The sequence below is a fragment of the Spermophilus citellus genome (genome assembly GCF_964194105.1).
Source record: "Spermophilus citellus genome assembly, chromosome: 7".
NCBI lineage: Eukaryota > Metazoa > Chordata > Mammalia > Rodentia > Sciuridae > Spermophilus > Spermophilus citellus.
This window is the reverse complement of record NC_138188.1, coordinates 65,302,238-65,326,310: the sequence shown is the minus strand read 5'-3', so window position 1 is coordinate 65,326,310 and position 24,073 is coordinate 65,302,238. Positions and strand designations below refer to the sequence as shown.

At 38.7% G+C, this 24,073-nt stretch overlaps 1 protein-coding gene and 1 pseudogene across 2 annotated transcripts; one reads left to right on the top strand and one right to left on the bottom strand.

Annotated features, from left to right (window-relative positions):
• Positions 1–2,029: 2,029 nt before the first annotated feature.
• On the top strand, positions 2,030–23,532 carry LRRC31 (leucine rich repeat containing 31; the record flags this gene model as incomplete). Its single annotated transcript, XM_081302448.1, has 8 exons — positions 2,030–2,153; positions 3,833–4,000; positions 6,445–6,612; positions 6,844–7,011; positions 7,820–7,987; positions 10,842–11,009; positions 15,615–15,782; positions 23,198–23,532. The coding sequence occupies 8 exons, from the start codon at positions 2,030–2,032 to the stop codon at positions 23,530–23,532; spliced, it is 1,467 nt and encodes a 488-aa protein (XP_081158574.1).
• On the bottom strand, positions 11,551–11,949 carry LOC308653771 (large ribosomal subunit protein eL30-like; annotated as a pseudogene). Its single transcript has one exon. The product of its transcript is annotated as a large ribosomal subunit protein eL30-like (transcript).
• Positions 23,533–24,073: the final 541 nt, after the last annotated feature.

Sequence of the window (24,073 nt, the reverse complement as noted above, 5' to 3'; positions counted from 1 at the left end):
GTAGGTCACTGTTGGTGACTTTTAAAAAGTGATTTGGATAGTGATCTGGAGTGTGGCAACCAGAACTGGTGGTGTGGTGAAGAAATGGGGCTGGCAAGTACAAACCACTCTTTCCAAACATTTGACAATAAAGGAAACGGTTGACAAAACAGGGACTTGAGAAGAAAAGAGAAGACACGAAAAGTTGGTGGGGCTGGAACTTGTAAGTTGGAGATTTTATAAAGAGAGAAGACAATAAGATGCAACACAGAGAAATATTTTAAAATGCAAAAGTCACACACACCAATATTTGCTTTGGAGCAAAATATTCTGAGTTCAAATTCTGGCTCTGCTTCTGACTATTAATTAGTAGTCTAAGTTTCCAAAGCTATGAATAGTTTGTGACTCTTATCATTAAGTTTAGGCAAGATGTCCTGTACTTGTGAGCAGGTAAGAGACAATCCTTCCCTGCCCCCTGTCCCACAGCTCTCTGCTCTGCCCCACTCAAAACTAGAGGTGCTAGATAAAATACATGTAATGTGGGACATACTAAAAATAATTCTTTTTGTACCTGAAATTTGAATTTAACCAAGTATCTTGTTTTTGTATTTCTCATATCTGGCAATGCTACCCCAAATAAAATACCTTGTATCCAATGTGCCATGACAGAAATTTCAGACCAGTGTGAAAAGGTAAAATGGGGATGGTGCTGCCTCCTACTGGTAGAACCTGGCAAGACCAGCCATCATGTGTGCACCTGTTTCTTACCAAAAACAGCAAGTCACAAGATACTTGGTGGTTGAGAAGTGGAGTTTTATGATCCTTCTAATCTTTTAGTCTAAACTTATTACTACCATAGCCTACTATCTTTTTAATTTTTACTGGTATTGACTATTCTTCTTAACTATGTAGTTTTATACTTTTTTTGCCAGGGTTAGTAAAATAATGCATTCAGAACTTAGGATTTCCTTTGGGATTTCAATATGCTCAAAAAAAGTATAAAATTATACTTTTTAGCTGGGCATGGTGGTGCACACCTGTAATCCCAGTGACTTGGGAGGCTGAGGCAGGAGGATCAAAGCCAGCCTCAGCAACTCAGTGAGGCCCTATGCAACTTAGTGAGACACTGTCTCAAAATAAAACATAAAAAGGGCTGGGGATGTGGCTCAGTGGTAAAGCATTCCTGGGTTAAATTCCTAGTATCGAAAATAAATAAATAAAAATAAAAGTATACATTTTCACCTAACAAAACCACTTTAAAGTCACTCTCAGTACCTGCATCTTTATTTATCCTTACAAAAGAATGATGTACTTTATGTTTGTTTTACGTGCTGGCACAGGTAAATAGAGGAGAACTGGTACATAATAGGTGCTTAATGAAGTACCTTTTGTTATTATGATATCATGTTAGCATAGTGCTATTACAGAGAACTTGTTGAGGTGTAAGAAATCCCAAAGAGCAAGAAAGACAAATGAGGCTTTCTGAAGTCATTCTCTGGCAGGAGTTGAGAAAATACCAAAGCTCTCCAGGACACTGTTGTCTCTGGATTTCTGTGTGCCAATTGAACTATCTAGGGGCTGATCAGCACATGGTTTCCTCACTCCCGCTGACCACCTGAATCTCATTGACAGGGATTTCAATGCTTCTTTACCTGTTTAATTTTTGGAGGCAAATATCTGAGCTTCCTGCCTGTTAGTTGTATTTGCCAAAGGTATGTGTGTTCTTGAGGCAGCAAGCGTCTCTCAGTTGCCCAGGAATGCAGTTCTGTCTTCACACTGAGAAGTCCAGGGCGGGTCAGGAAAGAAAATCTACTGAGTGGCTCAGGCTCCTGGAGGGTTGGTGTCTGAGCAGCTGGAAGCAGGAACAGGGTCAAGTTTTGTGCCTGGTAAGTGTGTCCCCTTTTGAGGTGGGTTTCCTAGGGAATGATTCAGGGTTGTTATCAGGGTTTCTTTTTCACTTGTTTTATATGGTCATTAAGCCTCTTTAATGCTATCTGTTATTAAAAGACAATTTCTCTATTTTTACATAGCTAACACTCTCAGTTCAGAAATGCAATTGGGATCCAGGATGGAGAAAAATTATCAGTTCCTGCAGACGCTGGGCAAAAAGATCGTCAACAAGTGTCTAGATTTGAATAGCTGTGGATTAACAACCGCAGATGTGCGAAAAATGGGTTTGTATGCAGCTGACCTTGTACAGAGAAATACAGGCTTTTCTGTTGAGATGAGCAGGCAAAACACATTCAGTGACTTTGGTAGGCCAAAGTTTGCTGAGCAGTGAGAGATAATGTCAGAAAGAACTGCTGCAACACTATTTATTTATTTACGATGTTAATTCAGTGGCACATGCTAGTAATCCCGGCTGTTCAAGAGGCTGAGGCAAGAGGATCCTAACTTTGAGGACAGCCTCAGCAATTTAGTGAGATCTTGTCTCAAAATAAAAAGGGCTGAGTTGGGCACAGTGGTGCATGCCCATAATCCCAGTGACTTGGGAGGCTGAGGCAGGAGGATGTATCGGGGATCGAATAGAAGAGGTCTCTACCACTGAGTGGGTTAATTCTGTATTTTAACAAGCCTCACATGGGGATTCTGATGCAAGCTGAAGTTTGGCCGCTAGCCTGTATGTTGTGTAAGGGTATTGCATTTTCTTAATGAGATTACTAACAGGAAGGAGGCTTGACTTCCTTTGTTAAAATCAAAATTGGAGTAAAAGGTTATGGGACACAATCATCTGCTAAATCAATGTTTGATGTTAAAAAAAAAAAGCACGTGGTTGGGGCTGGGGTTGTGGCTTAGTGGTAGAGTGCTTGCCTACCATATGTGAGGCAATGGGGTCAATCCTCAGCACCCCATTTAAAAAAATTAAAGAAAGAAGATAAAGGTTTATATATATGAAGAAAGGACAAATCTTTAAAAAAGAAAAAAAAGCATGTCACTGAGTTTTTTCCTTTTTTTTCTCCTAACGTATTCAATAGTTTAATCCTTTTTATAATATTTTTATTATGGTAAATAAGATGCAGTTGCTAAAGTGCTTTGCATGCTAGTGGAAACTTTTTTATTTGTCACATGCTTTCAGAATTTTGGAAGGACTGGAATTCCTGTGCCTGTAACTACAGAAGCTCAATAGGCTGCTTGAATGTGACCACTATTTTAAGGTTCAAGACAGATTTAAAAGCAAGCAAGCAGAGATACTTTATCTCTTCTACTCTAGCATTTCCATTCTCAAGTTTTATTGCTTCAGGAGCTAGATGCCCTTCGAGAATCTTTTCCACAGAAAGTAAATTCACTTTTAATGAGCAGTGGCAGAGATTTGGAGAAGGCTCCTATCAAGCTGTATGCCTGTTCAAAACTCCACTTCTTGGTCAACTGAAGTATAAAGTAGTGATGGCCAGGTAATCAAGATAAAAATAGAAAAGATAACAGGCACAGCCAATCTCAGCAGTCCTGGCCTTTAGAGCATTTCCTAGCTCTGAGGATCCAATAGGGTGATGGGTGATGGGTGTCAGGGGGTTTTGCAAAATAAAGAGACTAGAATACATATTGCAGTCACAGTGGTCCCAGCAGCAGCAGTAGAATTATCATTACTACTATTGGGTTCAACCCCAATAAACCCATATTTTCAGGGTATAGTTATTTAGCATAGATAGAAAGCATCCCAAGAAATAGGAAATTTAAATGTCATAATTTCTCCAATTGTACAGCTTGAAAAATCCCTGTTTGGCTGAAAGTCAACATGTCTTACACTTCCCCCAACCTCTTATAGTGCAAATCTAGATCTTGTGCATGTAAGATTTGAATTCTGCTTACTAAAAATTACATATACAAATCAGTATTTTCCTCTGTTTACTTCTAGTTGCTTTGCTGCCTTTCCTTCCAGACTTGGAAGAACTGGATATTTCCTGGAATGATTTTGTTGGTGGGAACCTCCCCTCAATCACTCAACAAATGCATGTTACCAGCAAGTTAAAAGTCCTGAGGCTGGCTAGTTGCAGACTTACCACTGAGGATGTCCAAGCACTGGGTATGATGAATGATTTCCTGGAAGCACCTTTGCACCTCAAACCCTCAAGGGCAAACAAATCTATATTACAGACTATCCCGGTGATCATGGTCAATATAATGCAATGCAATGCTATGTTGGGCACTTGTACAACTGCTGAAGAGTTATGTGACCCTATACTTAGTGTTATGCTAAGCTCTGTGGATAAGGGAAGGAACAAGGCTGCCCAGATAACTGCTTTCATGGAGTTTAAGTAAGGCTCTTGTAGCAGTAGCTTGCTCTGGGTCTCAGTTACCTCATCTATAAAAGACAGGAGTTGGAATAGATAATATTTAAGTTCTTTTCAAATTCCAAAATAATACCTCCCCTATTTTCCTACCCCCATTTAAAAAAATTGATCAAGACAAGATTTTAACTAAAAATGATGGTTTAACTAGAACTAGAACCTCAAATAAATCAGTTGATATACTGAACATAGGATAAAATCTGTACAAAGTCATACTACTTACCCAACTTTTTGGTTAAAAGGCTAGCTGGCTTGTTAGATGTAATGAATGTTTTATATTTTTTTTTTAGTCTGAAGTTTCTTACTTTGATCACTTACATCTCTTTAAAGATTTCTGTTAGCACAATGTATGCCAACTGTCTCCTGGGTTTAGTCCATGGTAAGTTGAGGCTCCTGATGTCTCTGGTCACTTTCCTGTGGCCAAGGAGAAACACTAAACATCCTGGAGTTGGCCAGATCCTGGGTTAAATCTTAGCTTTGATTTTCAACTAACTGTGTAAACATAATAATTTAACAAGTAATTTGATCTTTCTGAAACTCAGCCTTTTGTTAATCTAATAAATGAGGCTAATATCTGCCTCAAAAAACTGTGGGAGAACTAATTAATTTCTGTAAAGTGCCTACTACATGCTTGGTACATAGTAGGTGCTCACTTACTAATAGTTCCTTTTTTCCCCCTATTCTCTCATTCAAAATACCTCTCTGAGGGTGTACATGATCAATATAGCTAACAGTTAGCAGCTGGTTATTATGTAGCAGAGTCTCAAATTTAACATAACATTAATCATGTGTGAAATCAATTTGGTTTCTTTATTTACCTGAGCTTTCACAATGCTTTGTCTGTAGGAATCCAAGAAGTTGAATTTCTGCCTTGAGATCCATTCCACACTTAACCTGGTCTTGGAGAGACTCAGCACCCTTGTCACTGAAGTTCTGTACCTTCCTCCCTGTCCCAGAGCTGTTGTCTCTGGAAGAACTCCCAAATCCTCTCCCATGAAGGAGGGCTTATTTATCATCCATATTCTGTCCTCACTGAGCCCTAATAGCAGCTGGAGAACAAGTGGTTTATTGATATGATAACATCCATCAATCAGGAGGCATTTCAAAACTGTTACCTTTCTTATAATTGCTTAATGCCTTCCACTATCATGTTCATTGTAGACATAACTAATTAATCATCACTCTTTCTCTTGGATCCTGGGGATACTGTGGGGCTGTAGAAAGTCGCCTCAGGTTGACTGGCAATGACCCACAAATGACACTTGTTCATTCCTGGTTAAGATGTTGTAACTAATGGAGAATATGCATTTCAACCCAGAACTCCTGGACTCCCCAAACCTTAATCCATGGAATGAATAAACCATAGTAGAAGTCCCAGCCCAATTGCGACAGTGGAAGAGAGGCTTTTGGATACAGGGATTTTCCAGAATCCTTAACTGATTGGTGTAAAGATTTATACTGAACATTGAGGAAGTACTTTTGCATGTGTGTGTTCTATTCCTCAGGCAATAAAAATCATTTCTACAGCTAATCTCTCTGGTGATTTCCCTCATCTTGCCCAGCCTCCATTCTAGCCTTCAGATGCTTTTCTGCATGAAATGGCTTTAGACAGGAAATAGTCAAGTTTCACCCCTCTCTCTCTGTACTTCTCTCCCCTCAGAGGCTATGTGGTTGTTGTAGCTGCTAACACCCGGTGTTCTATTATTAGTTCCTCGCTGGCTGTTTAGCTGCACATGATATTCTTGATGTTGAGGTGAGCTTTACCCCCATGGTAGCCAGTTCACAGCTTTGCCTCACTTACACCCCAAACAGATCCCAGAGAGGACCGATGAGATCAAGCAGATGGCCTGGTATAGATATTTACTACCACAAAAACAACCCAGTAGAACCATCCTATTGGTAGGTGGATTTTTTTTAACAATAACCTTTTTTTTTCTAACTTCCAATCATGGCTTCATAATTTTAGAGAGACTAGAATAGCTATGCCTGCAAATATAAAAACTCACCCTTCTGTAAGGAGACAGGAACTGGGTCCTTTTCTTCCCTCACTTCTGTGTCAACTAGCATAGCACCTGGCCCAGTTTTCATACTCCAGAAATAATGGTTGTACCAATTTTGAAATGAATTTCTTGCTTTTCTGTGTAATGATCACCTGGATTTTTTGGCCATTCTGTAACAGGAGAAGCGCTTGAAATGATACCTGAACTTGAAGAGCTAAATTTGTCCTGGAATAGTAAAGTGGGAGGAAACTTGCCTCTGATTCTCCAGAAGTTCCAAAAAGGGAGCAAGATACATGTCCTTGAACTAATGGATTGTGCCCTCACATCAGAAGATGGGGCATTTGTGGGTAAGTGGAATTTGGAAGAATTTTTCCCAGGGAAAAAAGAATGGGAAGATGTCCATGATTGGTAGCTTGGGAATCTACATTTGCTGGGCTTTCTCTTACCCTGTATTTTAAGGGAGGCTCACTCTATCCTCAGGTCTCTGGAAACTTCATTCTCTCTCCTTCTTTCCCTGGACTTTCACATGCTATGTTTCTACAGTGTTGCTCTTCTTGTTTGAATTTCCTTTCTTCCAGGTTGGTTGCTACCCAAGCTGCAAAGTCTTGAAGTACTTGATCTTTCCATTAACAGAAACATCGGTGGTAGTCTCAACAGTATTGCTCAGGGATTACAAAGTGCCTCAACTCTGAAAGTACTGAAGTTACATTCATGTGGATTATCACAAAAGAGTGTCAAAATATTGGGTGAGTTAACAACATATCTATAAAATATAAAATTATCATAAACCATCAGTATAGATGATGCACAAATACATATTTAAAAGCTCTTAGGAAATAAAACAAAAGGTAAGCAGAAGATATATTGGGGAATACAATTATGGATGGGTAATTTAAATATTCTTCATGTTTTATTTATTTTATTAATATTTTACAGTAAACATATCATGATTACAAAAATAAACTTTTGAAATGGCTGATTCTGAAAAGGCAGGATATTTTAGGCATGAGATAAGAGAGTGGAAAAGGGAGAAGTTTTTGTGATACTATAGCTGGCAGGTTTTCCGTGTCTTTGAAAAACTTCAGCATTATTTTATGCTCAGTGGTAGGAAGGAATTGGTATTGATAAAAATAATGGCTTCAGTGGTGTCTATGGTTAAAACATTGCCCTGTGTGAAGTCTCCAGGTCGTAGAGCATGACACTGTGTTTTTTCCTCTGGCTTACAGAGCCTGTAATATCCTTCTCCTGGCAACTTGATAAGTCCAAGAGTCCACAGAAACTCCATTGCTCAAGTATAGTTGGGGGCATATAGTTGTAGGATTCGGGTCAGAACCACTGGCCATCCATGCAGATGTCAGGGAGCATGTGTGTGGAATCATGTCAGATCCACACAGCACCACCTGGCGGAAGTGTACTTACTGGTATACCTCCTTTTGGCTTTTATCAACACAGTGTGCTCAGTCAGCCTCTCTTCCTGCAGCACTTCTGCCTTCCTTGTCACATACCTTCCTACCACCTTAAAATATGTTAAAATGCCATTTTGACTCTTTTTAGATGCCGCTTTTAGATACTTGGGTGAACTGAGGAAATTAGATCTTTCCTGCAATAAGGAGCTGGGTGGAGGTTTTGAAGATGCATCAGCCCCACTGGTCATGCTAAAGCATCTGGAAGTCCTAGATCTTCACCAGTGCTCACTAACAGTGGACGACATAATGTCACTGAGTAAGTATATTCTGTAAAGGAGAGACTTTTGGGAACTTGGAAAATTTGAGATGTACATTTAAATTTAGTTTTTATGAAGTTATTGGAAGGAGCAAATTATCAAAGTTCTGGAACTATCTCAACACAGTGTTTAGCATATACTGAATGCTCAGTAAATGTTATTGAGTCTAGATTCCTCCTATGCACAGCTGTAAATGATAGATTTGGCACTTGGAGAAAAATTTGAATTTATGTTTCTGCTTAGCAATGAATCTTTTAGTGTCATGAAGCTGATTACAAACAGGTATGTAGAGGGAATGCCAAAATGATGTTCAAACTTGCCCAGTAAAGTCAAGCCACTCAAACAAGTGATGCTACAGAAAAAAAGCCAGGTAGTGGTACGTGATGGGTAAACATAATGGCTCAAGATAGGTTCACTTATTTCCCTACCATAAACATAGGTCTGTTGTTGCAACATGTAGTATGTGAATGCAATTTCCCACAGCAAACAGAGCAAGCATAGCTTTGAGATTAAGGGTTTTATTTTTATCCATGGCCACAATAAACCTTGAGCACACATTTGGAATCTGAGCACGGCTTACCATATAGACCTCTACTAGCTCAGGCCCCTGCCATCGCATGCCTAGATTATGACAAGATCCAAACAGTCTCCCTGTTCCCGCCCCCACTCTGCTTGAGTTCTCTACCCCTTTTCATTTACTCCACCCTGGCCATGCTATCCTTCCTCACCTCTAGACACACCAGGCATGCACTGACCTGGGGGCTTTTGCTCTTGCTCTCTCTGGACCATGGGCAACTCCAGGGTCAGGATGTGTCTCATTAAGTACCTGCACATTGCTCAAGCACAGACACCTGCATATAGTTGGTCCCCAATATATGCATGTTGAATATATGAATAAATGAATAGATGAATGGCAAGCATGAATAAGTATAATTGTAAAAAAAATTTAGTACAGTTTGGTAGAAAAATAGTAAAATAGGTTTTCAAGTTTAGCATCTATCCTGTAGAACTGCTAAATTATTTCTCAGGTCCTTATCCCTTGATTTGGGGAAATGAGAAAATTTAAAGGTTTTTATGAAGATTTCTGAAGTACAAAAAAGAAAATTCCTTTTGAGCCCTACATGGAGCATTATGTGGTGTTACCATCCCCTTGACCTATCAGAGCTGAGAGTCACACCTAAGGAGACAGGCTGAGTTTTCAGGCCTCTGGATTCCCTTGGTGGAACCAAATAACATGAGTAACGCATCTTATCTTATTAAATAAGGTGGATAAGAGAAAGATTAAAGTGCTAGAGGATCTCCATGGCTACCACCAGTATAACTGAGGGATAATCCTTCCTTATCCAGGTCACAACCACTAATATGGATGAACAACCTCAGAAAGCCAACTATTATATAATAACTGGAGCAAATGGTATTGTCCACCTTCTACTTAATTTTTAAAGGCTGGAAATGCTTCATGACGCTAAATCACTGAACATTCATTTGTCTGATTGTTGCAGATAATTCCAAAGAAACTGAATTATAGATCATTTAGTCAGTAACTGTTGATTAATCTTCTACTTGTGAGAGGCACCATGCCATGGTCTACGGGAAACTCAGACAATCAAAGAGCTTCAGTATGGTAGTGGCAGGAATAAAAACAATCCCTATCCGGATTACACGGTGAGGTGGGGGTATTCAAGATGCTGGAAGAGGAGGAAGCAGTTCCACCTGTTGGGATGAAAACTCCCTGCCCGGCCTGCCTTCCCTTCCTTTGCTTCCCTCCTTGCACAAGCTTTTGTACCTCTGATCCCCATCTTGGGTACTGATCCCCATCCTGGGGTCGAGGTAGTCCCCCTTACCTAGAACTTTCCTTCAATGAGGGAGACAGAAAACAAATACTAAACAAGAAAATATCATACAACAGTGGGTTCTGTCAAATAAAAAAAATAGGGTGATGTGAAGTGACCACGGGCTTACATTAGCTTGGGTGGCCATGGAAGGATCTGAGGAAATGAGCCAGCCTCCTGAAGATCCCAGGATACTGCATTTCCCATCTTGGTAGAGCTGGGGCAAAGGCCTGGGGGCAGGAAATGCAGCACAGGATAGTGAATTAGGGGTAATAGGAACCACTCTGGTGCTGTTACTGACAGGTGCCCTGATTGCTTGGTTTCAATGCCTTCCTACTTCCTAATACTTATATTCACCCCAACTTCCCTGCTTTTTTTTTTTTTTTTGTACCAGGGATTGACTCCAGTGGCATTTTATTACTAAGCCACATCCTCAGCCCTTTTTATTTTTTTATTTTGAGATGCGATCTTGCTGAATTGCTTAGGGCCTTGGTAAGTTGCTGAGGCTAGGTTTGAACTCACAATTCTCCTACCTCAGCCTTCCGAGTTAAGGGATTACAGATGTGTGCCACCACACCTGGCCTGGTACTTACATTCTAAGAAAAGAATGATATCAAACTTTAATATGTGTCAGGTACTGTACCAAGTACTTTGCATAGACCAATTCCTATCTTCCTAATGATCCTGTGAAGGATGTGTTTTATGGTTGAGAAAACAAAGGTTCAGAGTGGGTAACTTGTTCCAAATCACACCGCTTTTTAGTAGTAGGATCCAGGACTGGAGCCCAGTTCTTTCTTGTCTCCAAAGTCTTTGTTCTTAACCTCTGGTCTGGGGAGAGGCTTTGAAGCAGAAAAGCCCAAGTGGCTCCCTGGGAAGAGGCTGGTTTGGAAGGTGCATAAAGGACAGAGTCACACTAGGGAGAGTTGGTTGACTGTTCAGTTAAGAGGATTGTGACAACCCAACACTGGATGGCTGTCTGTGAGATGGTGCCTAAAACATGTCATTGTTGGTGTTTTAACAGCCCAGGTTATCCCTTTACTCTCAAATCTTCAAGAACTGGACTTATCGGCCAACAAAAACATGGGCAGCTCTTCTGAGAACCTACTCAGCAGGCTCCGATTTTTACCCGCATTGAAGTCGTTACTCATAAACAACTGCGCTTTGGAAAGTGAGACTTTCACAGCTCTCGGTGAGAGAATTGCCCAGATCCCTGAAGGCACCACGCAATAACGGGGGAGGGTCCACGCTCTCTTTCTCTATGCACAAATTTCATTCCAAAGCTCAAGCCACAGGTACAATGAGGTATGTAGTCATGAAGTTTATGACTATAGTTTGTCTTCTTAGGAAATATGCCCTCTTACAAGTGATCTTCTCAAGGCAAATGATTCTGGAAACTGCAGATTTTATATTTTAAATTTACCTTGTATATAACCAACTCTGGAGGGGTCTACACCCATGATAACTTAGAATTTTCCAGAAGTTTCCATCTGAATTGAGACTGCAGCACATTGATGGAAGGTGTGTGAGTCTTGCTGACTGAGTTCACTTCCTCACAGTTCTTTTTTTTTTTTTTTTTTTTCAGTACTGAGGATTGAACCCAGGGTGCTCTACCACGGAGCTACATCCCCAAGCCCCCTTTTTATATTTTATTAGAAGACAAGGTTTTTCTTTCTTTTTTTTTTTTTTAAACACTCTCTGCCAAGTTTTATTAAAGAAAAATTTTACACGTTTTACTTTTCACCAGTCTGTTCTGGCATGCTTCTAATGATATCAGAATCACCTGGATCAATGATAGTGTGCATACTCTGTAGTATTTTCCACATGCTGTGCCCAGTTCAATATTATTGCCACTGTAGTGATGGACACCAGTTTTGGCCAACATGGCATAGTACTCTATTTCAGATTTCCTCAAAGCTGGACAGTTGTTGGCAAGGATGACCAATTTCGCTTTGCCCTGTCTGATCATCTTCAGAGTTTGCTTGTACCCCAGTACATACTTTCCACAACAAGCTGAAGCCGAGAGTTGATCGACTCCAGGGACTTTTTCGTCTTTTTTGTGGCCACCATCTTCCTGCCTGAGATGCGGGACGGCCCCCAACCTAGAGCAGCCATCAAGATGGCTGGAGAGCTAGAAAAGAGGAGACAAGGTTTTTCTAAGTTACCCAGGCTGCCCTTGAACTTGTGATCCTCTTGCCTCAGCCTCCCAAATTGCTGAGATTGTGGGTGTGCACCACAGCACCCAGATCCCCACAGCTCTTGCTGTTCTTTCTCAGGAACCTGGGTATGCCTCAAGTTCATGGATATACCAACCTAGATCAAGGGCCTACTGGATCTGAAATTTCTGCCTATTTAGGAGCAAGAGTATGGTCAGCAAGTAGAAGGAGATATTTTGAGGCAAAAGGACTTTGTAGAGTTTTTCAAAATATACCACCTGGGCAACCAGCACTTTGTACTATGGTGCTGGAGGCCCCCAACTGCAGCTCCAGGTTCAGTGATTCACTAGGAGGACTCTGGTCTCAGTATGCCATTGCACTCATGGCTAAGACTTATTACAGTGAAAGGACACAAAGCAAAACCGACAAAGGGAAAGGTAGACGGGACAAAGTCCAGAGGAAACCAAGCACAAGATTCCAAGAGTCCTTTCTCAGAGGAGCCATATAAGGCACACTTAATTCCTCCAGCAGTGAGTTATGGTGACATGTGTGTCATATCATCTCCCAGTGGAGCTTGCCTGAACTTACTAAAAGTTCAGGGTTTTTATTGAGGCTCAATCATACAGGCCTCCTCTGCCTGGCACATTCCAAAATTCCAGACTCACAGAAGGAAAGCTGGTGTTCAGCATAAATCATAAGTACAAACTGATTGGGCATAGTGATCTAGCCTTATCAGGGAACGGTAAGAACATTCCCCAATTCCAAGCTCCCACATGCCAGCAAAGGGCATGGTCAGTAGCAGGCCTTTCTTAGGTAAGAGTCTCAGGCTTGCTGTTTTACCTCTTTTTTGCACATGTGCACGTGACTAAAGCCATTGGATCCGGGTACTTCCTGAGTAGTGATGAAAACAGAGTCCTTCCCTCTGACCCTTTCTCAAGTGCTATGCCGGTTGACACTTCATGAAAAGTGTATTGTACTGTGGACCAGACAAGGGCTATTACTAATGAAATGCATTCTATTAATAAAAATAAATACATATCACTCACTCCAAATTCTAAGGGCACTGCTGACTTCCGATGCATTCACCCATGTAGACCCTGGTCCTTGTCATTACTGCTCCCAAGCAGTAATCTTTCATCTCTGTGCCATGTGTCTGGATAGGGAGAAATCCCAGGTCATGTTCCTATCAGACCTGGCATTCTTTATCTGGGGTCACAGAGAGTCCATAGGTATGCTCGAGGGGCCCTACCTATGAGCTCCCTAAAATTGATCATAATTATTCTGTGTTGGGGGAGTGTTTGGTACATTTCCTGCCCCCCAAAACGCCTGGAATTCAGTCTGCCTGAAATCAAATCCTGACTGTGGCTCTTGAGACCTGTAGGACCTCAGGTACTTAATATTATTGCTCCATGTTTCACTTTCCTCATCTGTAAAATATAAGATGAAATAATAGTACAGCCTCACGAGGTTGTCAGAATTAAGTGGGTTCATGCATGTAAAGTTCTTAGAAAGCTCCTGGCAACATAGTAAATGTTCAATAAATGTCAGTTGTTGATGTTATTATGGGGAGAAAGTCTATAAATTTCATTTTTAAAGAAAATAGTGTTGGATCACTGCCCCGTTTAAAAAATTCAGTGTCCTTCCTGTCGCACCTCAGGTGATATCCCCATTCCTCAATTTGGTTTAAATGGCCCTAGTGATTTAGCCTCAGTACCTTGACTATTCTTTTCTTTGCTCTCTGAACCCAACCTCAGTTGGATTCTTTCTGTTCCTTCATGTCACACAAGACCACCCTGTTCTCTGTCACGCCCTACCTCCAATCCCTACTCTTTCCTGGGGAGTTTTGACTCAATTTTCAGGTCCCAAGAAAACAGAACACATAAAAATGTCTCTTGTTATCTAAATTAGGAACCTGTTTATAACCTTCATCAAAATTTATAATTATGTATTTTATTGTGTGGTTGTTTAATGTCTATATTTCTTCTAGATTGTAATCTCCTTGAGGGGAGAGATTGTGTTGATTCTTTATTGCATACCTGAAGCACATTTTAGGTACTATCTACACTTAGTTAAGTTAGTTAACATTAGTTAAGTTACTAAATAAATAAACAAACTTCTTAAAAGGGTCTGTAATTCATCAAATGGTTAGGTAGGCATGACACACTCTACTGCTTAGACTAATTTAGATAAGTTCCAAAAAAGAGTAAATTTGGGGTCAACATAATATTTCATAAATATAATTCCAGTAGGGAAAATAATTTTTCTTAAGAAAAAGAAAAAAATCTTGAAGAAATCAAGCTGTCCAAAGATACATGACTTTTTAATTCTAGCTGCACAATGAATCATGATCAAGTAGATATTACACTAAATTATATCATCCGACATAACTCTACCCACTCAATTTAAATTAACCTGATAAGTAGATATACCATAAATCACTTTTTATTTATTCTTTTATTTATTTTGTGGTAGTGGGGATTGATTCCAGGGCCTTGCATAGGCTCAGCCAGCACTCTACCGCTGAGCAGCACCCGAAGCCTTTTTTAGTTTTTGCTTTGACACAGGGTCTTCTAAGTTGCCCTGGGCTGGCCTCAAATTTGCCTTTTTTAGTTTTTGCTTTGAGACAGGGTCTTCTAAGTTGCCCTGGGCTGGCCTCAAATTTGCAATCCTCCTGCCTCAGTCTCCCAAGTAGTACTCTACATTTCTTCTTTAAGAAAAGTTTGATTTTTCTTTATGTTGTACATCTTTGTATCATAAGTGAGAGAGATTTTCTTACAACATACTACAAGATACTATACAGAATAGATATTTTCCTTTGAACACATATTATTGTTTATTCTTTTTATTTTGATATTGGGGATTAAACCCAGGGGTACTTTACCACTGAGTTACCGCTCCAGTCCTTTTATTTTTTCATTTTGAGACAGGGTCTCAGAAAGTTGCTCAGGGCCTCACTGAATTGCTAAGACTGGCCTCCAACTTGTGATCCTCATGCTCAAAACTCACTAGTCACTGGGATTACAGGCATGCACCATAGCACCTAGCCATATTGTTCTTTAGAAAGAAAACAGAGCACAAAAAGTGTTTTTAATTACTATGCTTGGGAATAAGTTGTTCTGGTTAATTCTAACTCTAAGGTCAACTGAGAATCAAGCAGAAAATGTTTTCATTTTCTTTAAAAACTTTCCAGAATACATGGGTTCTTTTCCTTGCCTCAGTAATTGCAGTGAAGTAAACTCAAATATATCTTGTTGTTCCAGAGCCTTCGGGAGGCTTATCCCCATCTATGACTTTCAGCAGTGACTGTACAGTGGAGCATGTAACCAGCCAGGGCATGCTCTGAAAATCTTGATTAGCTCTTCAAGCACTTTCCCTTTTTCTCCTTCCCAAATATGAAGAAAAAGAGAGAAAAACCCCCAGTCAATAGTGAATTCCATTTAATCACGTTTTACTGTTCTGAAGTTTCCAATGTATTCCCAACTAAAAATCATCAATATAAATTGACGCCATGAATTTCAGGCCGGAGAAAACAATCTCTACAACTTTCTCCACCCTGAGTATATTAATATGTTGTCCTGGTCTATGCTCCTCAAGTTCAAAGCTTACGATATCTAAGTTATTCTTATCATTATCACTTTTAGTCGAAGCCTCTATTCACCTCCCCGCTCTGGAAATAGTCAACCTTTCTTGGAATAAATGTGTTGGTGGCAACCTGAAAATGCTTCTGGAAACACTAAAGCTATCAACATCTCTTCAAGTGCTGAGGCTGAGCAGCTGTTCCCTGGTGACAGAGGACATGAAACTCCTGGGTTTGTATCAAATCATTCCAAGGCAGTCTTGGCATGCAGAGCACAGGGAGGGGGGAGGGGGAGAAGGCAGGAGGCCTGGGGCTAAGGTCCGGGTAAGCTTCCCCTTTCCCCAGAATCTGTCTAGGAGAGGTCTGGTTAAAACCAGGGACAATTCTAAAAGCAAATGGCAGGGGTTGAGGTTGTGGCTCAGTAGTGGAGCACTTGCCTAGCACATGTGAGTTTCGATCACTGGGGTTCGATCCTCAGCACCACATAAAAATACATAAATAAAATAAAGGTATTGTGTCCATCTACAACTAAAAAAAATATTTAAAAAATAAATAAAAGGAAATGACATTAAAAGTGTTTCATAAGAGGAGATGGATATAGATAGGTGAGGAGGTGCCTGTCAGGAAATAGCTTTTGCTCCACACCCTCCCATATGTTGAGTCTTCAGTGTTCACGTCCATCATTTTACTTCCACAAGGTTTGCCCTAACCACACGGTATTTGCACTACTACTTAATTTTGCCTCTGAATTGACTCTTGCTTTTATTTAAATAGAAAACTGGCCAGGCATGGTGGCACATGCTTGTATTCTCAGCTACTCAGGAGGCTGAGGCAGGAGGAACAGTAGAGGCTGTTCTGGGCAACTTAGACCCTCAAAATAAAAAAAATAAAAATAAAAAAGGCTGGGGATGGAGCTCAGGGATAGAGCTCCCCTTTCCCACCCAGGTTTCACTCCAGTACAAAATAAATAAATGAATAAAATAAACTAAAAATATATAGGAAGTTGAACACAATTTTCACACTGAAATATGTGTTAATTCTCATACAGATTAAAATGATGCCCGTTGAAGACTGTGAGAAGAGGTTAATTCTCTCTTTGCAAATCAATAGAAAAATAAATAAATCTTTCTCCACTTCAATTTAGAAAGCTATAAGGAGAATTGAATAACTTTTGTACTGTGAGATTCTAGGCAATGTAATACCTGAAATCACTAGGCAGGTCCACTTCCCCTTGGGAAATGATGAATTGGAGAGTCTCTGTCTCCTATATTTCCTTGTCCCCACACCCCCATTTTATTCAGCCACCAACTTTCAGATCTCTGAAGCCGTGAGCACCCATGGAAATGGGGTAGCTGTATCTATGTTCTCAGTGTTTACCACCTGTTCTGCTATGAGAGGACACCTGTGCCTAAAAATCACGTGCTATGCAAAAATCACTCAGTAATAACCACAGGGTTTATGGTTAGAGGCACAGCACTTGAAACTTCATCAGTGACACATAGGAACTAGTAGAAATACCAGTAGAGTTGTTTTCTGTGTTAAATTGGCTAAGAAATACAGAAATAACAGTGAATATGGCACTTTGAAAAGATCTAAAGTTTGTCTGTGGAAGGAGAATTACCTGAGGTAGAGTAGTAAGTTCCAACACCAGATGTGGTTGAGTGAGCATTGTTGTTCCCCTGAGGTGTGTTCGTGTGTACAGATTTATTCCCATGAGCAGCTGGGATGGTTTTATACGTTCACCTGGTGTTTCCTGTTGGTCATTGTGCAAAACAAAGAAGGAATTTGCATTATGCTCAAACTGTTCCCTGAGATTTCAATCTAGTTGGAAGAAAGTTGCATTCTCAAAACAAATGTTATAACAAAAATTATTGTGATTACAAGATCGGGACAAAACATTGTGATTTTTATGTGTATTTCCCTAGTGATCGATGATGTGAAAATCTTTTTGTGTGCTTATTTGTCAACTGTACATCTTTGGTGAAGTGTCTGCTCTAAATATATTGCCTAATTTAAAAAGTTGGATCATTTGTTTTCTTATTAATGACTGTTGAGATCTGTCTTGATTTCCTGGACATTAAGTCCTTTACCAAATACGTCATTGGCAAGTATTTTCTCTGATCTGCTTTTCATTCTCTTTAACTGTTTTTTTGCAGAGCAAAACCTTCAGTTTTGGAGTAGGTCTATTTATATTTTTGTTAATTTGTTGGATAGAGCTTTTCTGTGTTTCAACTTAGAACTTTTTGAAAATACAAAACTCTCAAGGATTTTTTTCCGGTATTTCTAAAAGTTTTATATTTACATTTTACCTGTTATCCATTTGAGTTAATTTTATATGAGATGTGAGGTATGAATAGAAATTAGTGTTTATTTCATATGACTTTCTAATTATTTGAACACTGTTAATTGAAAAAAAAAAAAACCTCTCTTTTCTCCATTGCATTTCCTTTGTATTTTTTTTTTTTTTTTTTTGGAAAAAGGAACACATTCTCCATTTAATTTATTTTTACTACTCGATCGATTTACAATCGATATATTTACTTAGCATGCGTCAAAATACTTAGCATGCTGCAAATCTAGTTCCTTTTTTTTTTTTTTAGATTTTATTTTATTTATTTATTTATTTATTTTATTGGTTGTTCACAACATTACAAAGCTCTTGACATATCATACTTCATACATTAGACTGAAGTGGGTTATGTCCTTTGTATTTTTGTAAAAATTCAACTAGCCCTATTTGTGAGGGTCTATTTCTGACCTTTCTTTTCTGCTCCATTGATCTATGTCAATATTATTTTACCAATATCACACTGTCTTGATTTATTTTACGTCTTGAAGTCAGGCAGTATGAGTGTTCTGACTTTGTTTTTTTTTTCAAAAGTATTTTGTTTTTTCTAATTCCTTGGCATCTTCATATAAAGTTGGAATCCTATTGTCAATATCATTTTTAATCCTCATGGAAATTTGATTTGAACTCCATTGAATATATAGACCAATTCAGGGAGAAATGACATTTTGACAATACTGAATATTCCAATCCATGAACATATTATATCTCCCTATTAAGGTACTCTTTGGTTCTTTCATTGTTGTTTCATAACTTGCTGTATAGATCCTGCACATATTTTATTAAATTTATATCTGAGTATTTAATTTTTATGGTACTATTATAAGAGGTACTATTTAATTTTTGAATCCAAATTAATCATTGCTAATGTGTAGAAATACAGTAGATTTTTTAAAATTTAAATTTTTTTTTTAGTTCTGGTTGGACACAATACCTTTATTTTATTTACTTATTTTTTTATGTGGGGCTGAGGATTGAACCCACATATGCCAGGCAAATGCTGTACTGCTGAGCTACAACCTCAAACCCTACAATTGATTTTTGAATACTGATATTTTATACTGTAATGTTGTAATTTTTTATACTGTAATGTTTCTGATCATCTATTATTTCTAGAAGATTTTTGGCAGATTCTGTAAAATTTTCCACAATCATGTCATCTATGATGAAAGAAAGTTTTATCTTTCTTTCCACTCTATGTATCTTTTCCTTCTTTTTCTTGGTTATTTCACTAAGATTTCCAGTAGATGTTGAATGAGTCGAAAGCAGATATCCTTGCTCTGTTCCCAATCTTAGGTGGAAAGAATTCAGTCTTTTCCCTCATTAAATACAATGTTAGCAGTCAGTTTTTTGTAGCTGCCTTTTGTCAGGTAAGGAATCCTAATTCATTAAGTGTTCTTATAGTGGATTAAAGATAGATTTTGGCAAATGCTTTTTATATGTCTGTTGAGATGAGCAAGTGTTATGTTTTTAAATCTTTGGTCTGTTAATATTGTGAATAATATTAATTGATTTTCAAATATTAAATCAGCCTTACATTCCCAGGGTAAGCCCCATTCTGATGTTATGTATTTTTTTTTTTACATATTGTTAAGTTTGATTTGCTAATATGTTGTTGGGGATATTTGTGTGTTATCTTTATGAAGCATAGCGATCCCATTGTTTTCTTGTAATGTCTTTGTCTGGCTTTAGTGTCAAGGTACTAATGGTCTCATATGATGAGTTGGAGCATATTCCTTCCTCTTTTATTTCCTGAGAATATTATATAGAATTGGAATTATTTCCTTCCTCAGTCGTTTCACAGAAATCACCACTGAACTCAGCTAAAGGTGAAATTTTCCTTGTGGAACGTTTTAAATTATAAATTCAATTTCAAAAATTGATAAAATTACTCATATTATCTTCTGTAGTAAGTTTTGATAGTTTGTGTCTTTCATTTCACCTAGGTGGTTGAATTTATAGAAATTAAGTAGTTCCCTTATTATCCTTTTAATGACAGTTGCTATATACTTTTCCTCATTGCTGATATTGAAATGTGTATTTCTATCCTTATTTTCCCTTGACTAGTCTGACTAAACATATAGTTTTCCATTGCTGTGTAACAGATTAATTTGTACTTTCAAACAATATCCATGTATTTACTCCCAGTTCCATAGGTCAGAAGTCTGGCATGGCTTGTGTGTTCTGTGTTCAGAAAACCACGAGGCTAAAACCAAAGTGTCAGTCTGGTCCTGGGGATGAATCCACGTTCAAGCTTGTTCTTGTGGGGCAGAGTCTAGTATCTTCCAGCGGTAGGAATGAGGTCCTCATTTTCTTACTAGCTCTCAAATGGGGACTGCTGTCAGCTCCTAGAGGATGCCCACATTGCTGGGTACTTGCATCCCTCATATTCAAGCCAGCAAAACAGTTTCTGAGCTTCTCATCCTTCAAACCTCTCACCATTCCTAAATGACCTCCTTCCTCCTCTGCCTCCAGCAGGAGAAAATGCTCTCTTTTTATAGTGCTAGTATGATTAGGTTAGCTCCACTTGGATAATCTCCCTTTCTTAATATTACCTGTGCCATTTCATGTAACTTATTTATAGAAGCAAAATCTATCATATTCACAGTCCTGGGGAGTAGGGTGGAAATTTGGGGGGTCCCATCATAGAATTCTGAGTAACACAGATGTTCGTCAATGTTACCAATCTTCTGAAAGAATCAGCTTTTTAAAAGTCTATTTTCTGAATTGGATACCATTAAAAAATATATATTTAAATTATATATTTTATATTATTTTAAATATATGTTTTTAATGGTATCCAATTCAGAAGATGTATATCAAGAGAGATAACTATGTGTATTTGCTATGTGTATATATATAATTATTGTTACCTATATATTTATTTATATTTATTTATTTTTGGTACTGAGGATCAAACCCAGAGATGATGTACCACTGAGCTATATTCTTAGCCCTTTTATTTCTTTTTTTAAATTTTTTAAAAATATTTTTTGGTACTGGGGATTAAACCCAGGAGTGCTCTACCTAATGTAGTTCAGCCCTTTGTTTGTTTTTTAAAAAATTTTTTTACTTGTAGATGGACACAATACCTTTTATTTATTTATTTTTATGTGGTGCTGAGGATCAAACCCAGTGCCTCACACATGCTAGGCAAGCGCTTCACCACTGAGCCACAACCCCAGCCCCGTCTTTTGTTTATTTTTTTATTTTGGACAGGGTCTCACAGAGTTGGTGAGGCTGGCCTTGAACTTGTGATACTCCTGTCTCAGCCTCCTGAGTTGAGATATCAGACGTGTGCCACCATGCCAAGCTTGAAACCATTAAATATACATAAGTTAGTTATTTTATTTAAAGTTTACAATTAAAATTTGTTTCTTTAATTCATTTTATTTAGATTGACATCAAATTTTATCAATTATACCTTCAGTCATTGTATGTTTTTCTTAATTTTTGCTGCTAGTTTTTTTCCCTTACATAAAATTTATACTTTTATATTTGTCAGGGATATTTTTTTCTTCTTTCAATTTTTAGTAGCAATTATAACAGAAAACTGGTTGTGTTGCATTTTTCTAAATGTTGCTTTCTTTCTAACAGAAACATTAAGGATTTGTTAATCACTGGTAGCTTGTGTTCATTTCCTTTATAAACACTTTTTTCCCCATAGAGTAGACTACAAAGCAAATATTTACATGACCCACAATTCCACTACCCATATCTTTAAAGAATTAATAAATATAAAATATTTAAAAATAATACTGTAAATAGGGTGCTCACATATGGAAAATCCAAAAAGGATAGAAAAATGAGTGAGATTTGCTTTAAAATACTTTTTATAAAAAGGAGGTTAAGGAAAGAGGATTATATGAGGCAAAATCAGTGTAATGAAGACAATTGTTGAGGCTGAACGCTGGGCCATGGCAGCCACAATCCTCTGTCCAATTGTTGTATGTTTGAAAATTTCCATAATTCAACCCCCCACCCCCACTCCCGCCACCAGATGAGTTGCTTGGGCTGTTGCTTAGGCTGGCCTTGAACTCCTAGGCTATAAGCACACACCACTACACTCTGCTACAAACTTTTCTAAAGAGTGGGGGAAAACATGCACGCTGTCTTTAACATAGGTCAGATCTTGAGAATACTGTGAGTAATGTTGTGAGATAAGACATTAAGGTGACACACACACACTGAAACCGACACCTAGGGACGGACAGCAGCTCTTGAGTGTTCAGACGACTGAGCTCTCCAGCGCCCCCTGTTGGGGAATGAAAGAGATGGAGTTGGAGTGTCCTATTAGATCTGGGATCCATGATGGATGAGAAGCGATTGAAAGACCAGGGCATGTGGAATTTGAGGCAGACCTGACTGTTGTCCAACACTGCAGGACTGGCATGAGATGGAGGAGCTGAGTTTTCCAGCTGGCCAGCAGAACTGATGGGTGAAAGTCACTGGGAGCAGACAGCGGGCCCAAGAAGGGATTCTTCCTGCTAAAGTGGCTTCCCAATGAACTTGAAAGGATGGTTCAGGTGGAGTCATGGTGGTCACCCATAGAGGGCTGTCCAAGGGATTCCTCTCTGGTCATTGCTCTGGAGGTTGAATGGGGAGACTTTCATGATCCCTTGACACTCCAAGATTCTGGGACCCGTACCTGGGCTGAAGAGGAAAGAATGTGCTATTTGCCTTGGGCATCTCTCCCACCTGTTCTTGCAGAAGTTGTTATCTTCTCTTAGTTTTATCATAACTATTATTTATTAAGTGCCTTTATAGAATCTATTATGGTATACACTATTCAAAGGGAGAAATTGCCCTGTGTACTAGTGATCTCTAAAGTGAAATTATTCAAGTATGTTTTGCACATTGAAAGTGCTTGGTTAAATAATTACTGAATGAAGAATGATGGAATGAATGAGCAGGAAATAACTAAACAGTATTAAACAACAAGAGGACTATTTACAAGTGGTCCTGAGTTCATGCCAATGAATCGTCCCTCCAGACATTTAAGTCTGAAGGAGAGCTGGGTCTCCAGGGAGGCAGAGAGCAGGAACTGGACAAAAATGAAATTCTTTGGGTTGAGATTTGGAAAAATGAAAAAAAATCCATTTTCAAACTGCAAATGGCATGTACAGGGGAAATTTTGTTCAGATGCCTGAGTAAAAGCTGTTAGTTAGAAACAAATTATTACTAATTACTAATATTGTCATTATTAATCCCAGAGATGCCGTGTTATGTGAAATAGGAAACAACAAGGGTAGAAAGTATTGTTTCTTAGTGTTGGGAGCAATACTCATTTTGTTTTGCAGCATCAGTTATACGGATGGGACATCTGACCAAACTGCAGAAACTTGACCTGAGCTATAATGATGGCATCTGTGATGCAGGATGGGCCATCTTCTGCCAAAATTTGTGGTTCCTCAAAGAGTTAACAGAGCTGGATATTAGCCTTCGGCCATCACACTTTCGGGACTGTGGACATTGGTTTAGATACCTGTTATGTGCTGTGACCAAACTCCCTGAAATCACTGAGATAGGAATGAAAAGATGGACCCTCCCAGCCTCACAGGAGGAAGAACTAGGATCTTTTGACCAAGATCCCAAAAGAAGAGGCATTCACTTTGACCATGGTGGGTTTCGGTAAACTGACTTCTTAGGTCTTACTTAGCTAGGAACAATTCTCTAGAGCAGAAAAAGAGTAGGAGCAAATTCCAGTGTCATCAACTGAGTATCAACTTGTGGTTGTTTACTGGGACTTATGTTACAAGAGCTTTGTAAATATATGTAGCTAATAATTCAATTCCAGCATGTCTTTATTCTCTGTCTTATGAAAAAAAAAAAAGGATGACATTTTTCAACAGATTTTGATTTGGATATATAATTAGTTCACTTACTATTTAGAAAGCCTATCCACATGTTGAGATTCTGATAGAGTGTTTGCTTTCTTCTTACTCTGAAATTTTTTCTTTCTTGTTTTTCTATTCATGTTCTAAACATAAAGGTGTGTGTGTGTGCATGTACCTATGTGCACATGAATGTGATTCTAATGTAAAAGAAACTAGCTGTGTAGAAGTGCTATGTTATCTTTGCTATTATAACAGAAAACTGGTTGTGTTGTATTTTTCTCTCAGATATAAACAATGAACACTAATAATGGCCATTGATATATAAATCTTAGTTAAAAG